The 9,086-nt window shown below is 38.1% G+C and overlaps 1 protein-coding gene and 1 long non-coding RNA gene across 2 annotated transcripts; one reads left to right on the forward strand and one right to left on the reverse strand.

Annotated features, from left to right (window-relative positions):
- Positions 1-567: 567 nt before the first annotated feature.
- Positions 568-1,177, forward strand: LOC110677141. The gene is made up of 3 exons (XR_002500984.1): positions 568-721; positions 776-923; positions 998-1,177. It is a non-coding gene; the product is annotated as an uncharacterized LOC110677141 (long non-coding RNA).
- A 5,289-nt stretch (positions 1,178-6,466) lies between these two features.
- On the reverse strand, positions 6,467-8,220 carry LOC5565225 (transmembrane protein 50A). The gene is made up of 3 exons (XM_001649497.2): positions 7,811-8,220; positions 7,566-7,697; positions 6,467-7,160 (listed from the first exon to the last, which is right to left on the reverse strand). Exons 1-3 carry the CDS (start codon positions 7,898-7,900, stop codon positions 6,897-6,899), a joined length of 486 nt encoding a protein of 161 aa, XP_001649547.1. The 5' UTR covers positions 7,901-8,220; the 3' UTR covers positions 6,467-6,896.
- Between the last annotated feature and the right edge of the window lie 866 nt (positions 8,221-9,086).

Below are 9,086 nucleotides of genomic sequence, written 5' to 3' on the forward strand. Positions count from 1 at the left end.
CATGAAATTACAAATAAGTTGCTGCAGGATTTCCATGAAAGGTTTGGACATGGTAACAGAGAAACGGTATTTCACGAAGTTCGCCAAAAATTCAAAATACCAAAGTTGAGATCAAGGATAAGCCATTTTACGAGACAGTCGGTTGACGTTTTCTGGCGGGCCGCTCATTGTTTATGTTTTAAAAACTAGCATGATATGTGAATGGCGCTGGTAACGTTTTTGTTGGTGATCACATTTTCGCCTCATTCTGGCTATTTTTCTACGTGGTTACATGTCTGATGTTACCAGTAAATAAAATAAATTCTTCCCTGCCTGTTAATTTTAATTTTACTGGGGAAGATTGAAAATCTCATTGAACGCCATTAATGAATGAGCTCCTCCCAAATGTGGCACTAGAAGAAACGTAAATAAATCACGGGCCCTCCAAGCTTGTCAACCACACATTGATGCACCGTGGCCAACATGATTATGACATTTTTGGGAATCTGACACCAAGGTATCTTGAAGAAAGGTACATTGATCTAAGCAGTCAGTGGATGCGGGGAATGATAAACAGCGGGGGGGTAAAAAATAACAGCTGGCGAGTCGGCTGGCTGGCGATGTTCTTTCCCCTCCGCTGATTAATGCCGTTTCCATGGTACGATTATAGTGTTGTTATGTTTTGGAAAACAAATTGAAAATGTGTGCAGTAGAAAAGACTGATTCCGAGTACCAGAAGTTGGTAAGCGCATTTCATAGTTTAAATTCAAGCCTTATTCCAATTTTCTAATTTAAGAATATCGTGATCGTGCATTTAAACGAAATTTTTGGGCTCTGCATGGACTAACTCTATTGCTGCTAATCTGGTGTACAAGGGAAGATTTCAGCTTGTTTAAGGCATCATGAGGCCATTGTGCTGTACTCGGTATTGAGAATGTATGAATGTATGTATTGAGAACGAAGTTTTGAGCTATGAAGATGGTAACAATAGGAAACTAATTTATATTCCTATTTTCAGACTTTTTATTGCAACGGTGAGAGACAAAATGGAGCCCAAAAATCGCTGAAATGGAGTCTTATTTTGAACGTTTTTCGAGATTGCTGCATAAATAATTATCCATATATTTCTCAAGTGTTTTGTGTATTCCCGGAAATACCTATGAATATATTTGCTCTTCTATGAGTTTTTGATTATCGAGTACTGAATTCAATTCTTCCTACTTGCATACCTGTAATGTGCAAAAATGTAGGTAACCGTACATACAACTGCCGATTACGGTTTGTTTTCATATTTCATAACGCTAGAATCGGCCATTTCGGGCACACACCCACTCCAATGTGACGCTTTTTGAATTGCAGTTTTTTAGTTTTAGTATGAGCCGTAACATGATTAGGGCAATCCACCCTCTCCAGCGTTATGAAATTTGTGAATGGACAGAGGCGTTCATAGTGCCACATTTATGTATGACTATTCTCTTAAAACATCAATTTTCAACGAATTAGAACGCATGTCACTGAGATGAATAATTGCAATACATATTGAGATCTTAAACAACATCTTCTTCCAAAGTCAACACTAAAAAATTTAAAGAACGAGTTCGGAAAGGGAACGCTAAAACCGCAGTTGATTGACAGGAGCAAAGCAAAATGGTTTGAGGGGAAACATGTTGCTAGGATCTCAAGGCTTGCTGCCCTGATGAAGCATAACAAACCGGCCAGCTGTCAAATTGTTTTCCAATATGGTGGAATGCCCTATTTGACACATTGAATTACCTCCCTTTTAAATACCTTGTCTGACACTTTTGGGAAATCTGACAATTTTGGATTGTACACGTTAGCTTATAACTACTCATTAACGTGGGTTTAAGCTGGGTAAGGCGCATAATGACGGAATTTATTTTAGTGTGTTATTGCTTAAACATTACACGATTCCTAGAAACACGCAAGTAAATGAGTAAACAATTGTGTAAGCTGTTGGAATAAGTTGAAACTATCTTCAACGTGTTTTTGTTGTAAGCTACGGAGAAATCGTCTTTTGATGCCCCCTTGAAATAAATGGGCCCGCCAGCAAGTTTCAAAGCTGGTAAACAAACGAAAAACATATGATTCGAAACGTCTCATAAAATGGCTTATTGCTCTAGTTATGAAGAATTGTGTTTGGTGTAAAGTACATCGCTGTAAACCGACGGTTCTTGGACTACCTTGGGCCAGTGGACGTATCAATTGGTAGACGAACGGAGAAAAGGTGGATCTGTTTGTTCACTTGTCTTGCGGTGCGAGCAATCCATCTGGAAATCGTGGAAAGTCTAACAACACAGTCGTGTTTAATGGCGATTCGCAGATTTATCTGCAAACGTGGTGCTCCAGATGAGTTCTTTTCCGATAATGGAACGAATTTTAGAGGGGCTTACAACGAGTTGAAGAAAATTGTAGAAAAAATCAACAATGAATGTGCTGAAGGAATCATGAACGCAAAAATCAAATGGAACTTTAATCCACCGGCTACGCCCCACATGGGCGGTATATGGGAAAGGCTAGTGCGGTCTGTCAAAGAAGCCCTAAAAGTACTGACTGACGGAAGAAAATTGACGGATGAGATTTTGAGGACAGCGTTGGCGGAAACAGAAGATATTGTCAATTCGAGGCCTTTAACGTACATGCCGGATTATGCGGAAGAAAGTGCGCTTACTCCCAACCACTTCTTACGTGACACGGTCAAGGAGTCGGACATGATGTTGCAGTACCAGGCAGACTTGGGCGGAGCATTGAGGGATTCGTACAAACGTTCCCAATATCTAGCGGAAGAAATTTGGAAGCGATGGTGTAAGGAATATCTTCCAACTATAAATCAACGGACAAAATGGTACACTGAACAGAGGCCGGTGAGTATTGGTGATCTGGTTTTCGTTGTAGATGGAACCAACCGGAAGTCGTGGATTCGAGGAATTGTAGAATGCGTGTATGTTGGGTCTGATGGTAGAATACGACAAGCAGATGTCCGCACTTCTAAAGGTGTTTTTAGGCGAGCGATTGCAAATCTGGCTATTATGGAAGTTCGTGACGGTAAATCCGGAACATCGGAACAGGAAGTACCGGAGTTACGGGCAGGGGATGTGTCAACACCACTGGGATGACGAGAATGCGCCAGTCTACAAATCGGATTAGAGATAAGATAATGGGAAAACAAAAACAAAACCTAGATTGAATGTGAATTGTGCTATATGAAACTATTGGAAATTGTTGAATTTGAGACGAAAATTATTGAATTAAAAACTAAAATTTGGTGGTAATCTACGGGCATTTATTAAGTAAGTTGTTGTTCATGAATTTGAAGGCTAAAGTTATAAAATACATACTCAAATGATGGTTTGTGCTTAGGTGAACTACGACGTGGTTACGACTACTATTTTTGATAAAAACTATCTACTAAAGTTTGGCAACTGCAAGATAAAACCGTTTGTAAGTTAGCAAAAAATTCAAAGTGAGTACTCTAGAACTAAAATTATAAATGAATATACTAAAACATCAATTTACTAGGCTAATGTTTAACCGTTTTCTGCGCAAAATTGGATCCGTTCAGCGAAATTGTTCCACGAGGCTAGCAGTGAAACTAAATTTGTAAGTCACAGATAAAAAGTTATGTAAATTCGTATGACAAATGTAATTATTGATTTCAGTTTGAGCTGCTCTAAATAGACTGCTACAGAAAATAAGTGTTGTTTTTGCATACAATCCGAACACAAGGGGTCCGCGACATGTTTGTAAAACATCGAGTAGCTTCAAAAAGGTTGAGAACCACTGCTTTATACATTTCTTTGGAAATTCCAGGGAGAGTAAGAAAGTAAATTTACGATGATAAGGGAAGATTGTTTAGCGTTCCTTACAAAAATTATAGATTAATCCCTGGACCTTCTTGTGAAATTTCCGGCAGAATCGATAATAAAAAATAGAAAAGGAAACAATTCCAGTAAGAATTTATTTGGGATTTAACTTCCATTCACTCACAATGTAGTTTCGAAGTTTTTTTCAGTTTCCGACAAACTCGAGAATACTGAATGAGATTATTATTGTGCTATAGTAATAAAATAAAGATTTGGACGTATTACAATCAGTGGTGGAAAGAATCATGCCGTTTACGCAATATGAACCAATATTAAGCAGGATCCACGCTCACATGCTCACGAACCTTCATCGGGCGATCGTGGTCACAGATTCTTGCATCGGAGAACCAAAACAAAACAAATGTAAAAAGAGCGTGATTGCTGAATGAGCAGAGTCTGCTCACAGCCGTCCTTTTTTCCGTTCATAGCTATTTTTGTAAATAATTGGATGGATTATGATTATAATAGATAGATTACAAACTAATGTTCGACAGTATTGAGAAAATTGACCGATGTGTAGTCTTACTGTAGAAATATCACAGGGAATCGGACGCGTGATTGCATGTCAAAATAAAATGATGCGATGCCCTTTACAGTATATGTGTTCGGGCGATCGTGAGCAAAGAAAGCAAGAACGCAATCGCACAAAATGAACCACCGATGCGGTAGCATTTTTCTGGTGTGCGTGAACAGACTCTGTTCACCGTTTTACAGCACTGATTACAATATATCAATCAGTAGTCAAAGTAATTGAAACAATCGTATCACTAAAGACTAATAAATTCCACTTATTTTAAGCAGATTTCGAATGTGTGTTTAAGGTGAAACATCTCGAAATCCAAAGATGGCACAATGGCCGACTTGTGACTCTACTCGCGTTTTCAAAGGCACAAAACTGGAGAAATAATAGGCAAACTTTATTTATCTTCTTATTTTAAGCTTTCTACTAGTACACAAAGCCAAAATAAAGAGCGCACTGTTGTCGGATGCTTTCTTCGCGAGATTTGTGCCTTTGAAGTGCTAGTGCAATCTTAGAAGTTGATTCCAAACTGTTTCACCTTAGGGGCGGTCCATTAATTACGTAAGACTAATTTCGGGGTTTTCCAACCCCCCCATACCACCATGGTAAGATTTTTTGTATGAAAATCAAAAATAAATTGTATGGCGCGTAAGACATCTCAGACCCCCCCGCCACCCATAAATCCTTACGTAATTAATGGACAGCCCCTTAAGGCGAAGTAGGCCGTCATTGAAATTTGTATGCGGCGTTGATGATTGTTACTAATTCATCTCACGTTTTCGAATCAAAGAAAATCAGTTGGTTTTGCACTGACACAGCTGAAAAAGTATCAGCATACTTTATACATGCTAGCGCGTACAGTGATATTTTTTCAAGTCAATATAAACTATCAAGACTGAGTTTTATCACTTTGAAATGCAAGCTGAAAAGTCATCATTGTTGCCAAAACGAATGACGGGCTACTTAGCCTTAAACAACGTTGTTCATGTGTGTTTACACAACGACTATTTCTATTCCAAAGTGCGTATTTAGAATAGAAATAATCATTCGAAATCGTAGAGATAAAAGAGTAGTCTTAATCCGCGAATGAATGTCTACCGGATTTGTTGAAATTTCTTGTAAAATTTGTGAATCCATATCCGAGTAAATTACTCAACACATTTTCCGAAAAAAGTGACTTTAGTGACTTTTTGTTGCAAATAGTGACTTTTTAGTGACCAGGTGGCCAAAATTGACCAAGTCACCAAAAAGTGACTCGCCATAGTAAATGCCATACAAACTTTAAACGGCTGGCGCTAAAATATTGTTTCACCGATCGAGCTGAAATGTGGCATAGTTGTTATGGGACCTAAATGCAATTCAAAAAGTTGTCTGGAGCGAGAATCTAAATTTTTCATATGACCGAGTCACTGAATAACTCACTACCAGTCCTGCACTCTGAACTACATAGTTTTAGTCCATGATTGATTGAAAACAATGCAATTTAGACTTTCAGGACGTTTATACATACTGCAGTTTAACATGTACACATTGGTATAAAAACATAAACATTGATAGAATTCGTCATCAAACGTCAACATCCCACCGCAAAATCGCTAGTGTTTGGAAGGGATTTTAACCTCCAAATTGCCGTTATATGAAATATGGTGGCGCGTCGATCGTCGCAAGTTTATCGTTAAATAGTCAATTGACTGTTTAACGAGAAACTTGCGACGATCGACGCGCCACCATAATTCATATAACGGTGGGTATTACAACTAACTTGGAGGTGATGATTTCGCAATTTGGAGGTTAAAATCACCTCCAAACACTAGCGATTTTGCGGTGGGATGTTGACGTTTGATCACGAATAGCATGAGAATATTTTCACCGTTGTATTATATCGGCCGCAAGATGTATTTTATCCAACATGATCATCGAAAAAGTTTTTCCTGTTTTCTCTAATATAGTTAATCACTAAATACCTACCATAAGTTCCACCTGATTCGATTCCTTGAGGAAGCTGAAAATGGGTAAGATAATGATTGTCGAATTATTTATTCTCTTTTTGGATAGACATCGGACATCTGTTCACATATCACTTCAATTGTAGTTTCTCATATTTTTATCTTTATTTCGATAGTGTATGGGTATGAATAGTTTATACATATTCCAAAAAGAAGAATTGAATGTTTTAATTACAGTACCGTTGCTCGTCTTTGCACAGTTTTCACTTATTCGCTCTTTAGGTGTATAATAGATTTTAGTTTGATTTGCGTAATTTAATGATTATTAAAACACAATATAATTCGAACTAACTTTGATGCGACGGAAAATAATAGAATGAGATATCACCTACCAATCGGAACAGCCAACAAAAAGCCCTCTTATTACGTCTACGTTCGAAGTACTTCCTATGAAACTGAAACTCGCTTCAAAATACCAAAAAATCAACGAAAATGCTGGCGTAAATTAAAATAATTTGATCAATCACGAAGCGACACAGTCAGATAATCCACATCTCTTGTCGTCCCTTTTTAGAAAATACCAGCCGCATACGGATCGTCACTGTGACGCCCAAACTTGTAGATTATCGACGAGAAGAAGATGAAGATATTGTGGACCAGCAGGGCGTAGCCAGGGCCTTTTTCCGTTTTGTCGTCGTTAACGGCAAACTCGGCTATCATGATCCAAATGGCGGCAATGATCGAAGCGAAGCCCAGCACGAAGCCCACAAACAGGAAGACCTTGATTCCGCTCTCGCCTAGGACACCTCCGGTATATCCTGCGCCACCGTGGAGCTGTTGGGGAGGGAAGAAAAAAACTCGTCAATGCAATTGGTCAATAATAGAACTTGAGTTAAAACTTTTAACTTAAAAGGTTCCTGAAAAGTTCTTGACAATTTTGTCGAAATGTATCGATAGATATCGCACAACGCATAAATGTTAACCGAAAGAAAAACCAGAAAAAACGCCATCGGCTTAGACTGTCGTGAATATGTAATTTTTCAGTTAACTAAAATATAATGTCATGAGCGGCGTCCTTACGGTATTTATAATAGAGAATAATGAATAATACTCATGATCAACGATAAATCCTATATAAAAATCATTTAAACTTCGTATAGCAAATTAATCACAAATCGTGATTAAGTATATGATTAACCATTGGCTTTGTCTACTAATAATCGAGGTCGGATGACTCACCATTTCGTTGGAGATGGAATTGACCATGAAGAAGCTGATCGTGGCCAGGATGCCACAAATATAATAGGAGAAATCCCACGATTTGGGATGCACTGCAGCCGTATCGATTGCGATCCACCATCCGGAGAAGAACTAAAAAAATTGTCCGACAGAAAACACGTAAAAGTGGGTTAAAGGGGAAATTATCATCGGTCCGTGTAATTGAATTATGGATGTTGCGCAAACACAACTTCTACTCGACTTACCAAGAATGATGCGACCAGCGTCGCAACAATGTTCCTCCTGGGAACATTTTCAACCCAGTACGATTGTCTGATTCTGTCCATGATCGACATTTTGATAACTGAGGGGGATCGGGTTTCTCCTTGGACGCTTCCTTGTTCGAGCTCTTGCGATGTCAAATTTTTATCCTATACGGACCGCTTCTAGTACATTTTCCCCTCCAGAATGATGAGTTCAGAAGGTTGAAAAGGATTTCACTGTTTGTTCGACTAGATAACAAAGTTTTCCTTTATTTAGAGCACTAAAATCGGATGATTTTTGTTTTGTTGAAAACTATTTGCTTTCTTTTCCTCTCTGCCAAGGATCATTCACTGCTGCGCGATGGCTTTTCGTTTGTTGTCAAAATTGATGTTTTCAGCGTGAAAATGTCAAATTTTGTTTTTGGATATGCGTCGACATTGAACGCACTCTCTGCCAGTACTTCTACAGACGTTTCCGAAGGGGAAAATGCACTGAACGAAAGCTGCTACTCAGAATCAATAATGCTCTGAAACCGTTTCACTAATTTGTTTAACTTTAAGTTAAAAATTGACATTTCGATAGTTATTTTCCCCTCAAATGGTTAAACTAAACTTCGCGGTGTTTTGACAGTCGAATAATATTTCAGACCAAAGTTGACAGATGGTTAGTTATTCTAAAATTACCGGGAGCAATAAATAACTTTTGAACTGTCAGGTTTAACCATGCTCAAAAGCAGGGTTATTTTTAACCAGAGGGAAAATTCTCGAAAACTTATTCATACAGACTCAAGTCAAAAAAGTATACAAACTTACTTTATCGATCCTACGTGTTAAGCAGGCGGAATTCTACACGTACCGCTCTGTACCAACTCAACTTTTCACTTTTAGAACGTTTGATTTCCGGATTTACAAAACGACGAAAGCAACATTTTCATCTTTCGCAACCTAACCACTACTTTCGCCGCCCCGCTGTATGGAGAGACAAAGTGACTTAACCATGAATCAAAACAAAACACTACTTGAGCCGATTTTACACTGGTAGAAAAACGTCGAAAGTAACTGAATGAAACGGCTTATCATTTTCTTATAATTATTTTTGTGGGAAATAATAGAAACTACCTACTTTTTGAACGTGAGCTGAGTGTATGCAAAATTTGAGCGAAGTACACGGCAAAAAAATGTTAAAAAAAATGATTCATTTTAAAACAGTTTTAGAAGATAGATTGTGATTTTTCCTAATTAATTTTCTCAAAACCGTATAAAAGTTACTTACGTCGAT

The sequence above is a fragment of the Aedes aegypti genome, chromosome 2 (assembly GCF_002204515.2).
Source record: "Aedes aegypti strain LVP_AGWG chromosome 2, AaegL5.0 Primary Assembly, whole genome shotgun sequence".
NCBI lineage: Eukaryota > Metazoa > Arthropoda > Insecta > Diptera > Culicidae > Aedes > Aedes aegypti.

Coding starts and splice junctions, on each gene's coding strand:
- LOC5565225 (XM_001649497.2), bottom strand. CDS start 7,900: ATGTCGATCATGGACAGAATCAGACAATCGTACTGGGTTGAAAATGTT. Junction 7,698..7,810: donor CGCTGGTCGCATCATTCTTG/GTAAGTCGAGTA, acceptor CAATTTTTTTAG/TTCTTCTCCGGATGGTGGAT. Junction 7,161..7,565: donor ATTCCATCTCCAACGAAATG/GTGAGTCATCCG, acceptor CCTCCCCAACAG/CTCCACGGTGGCGCAGGATA.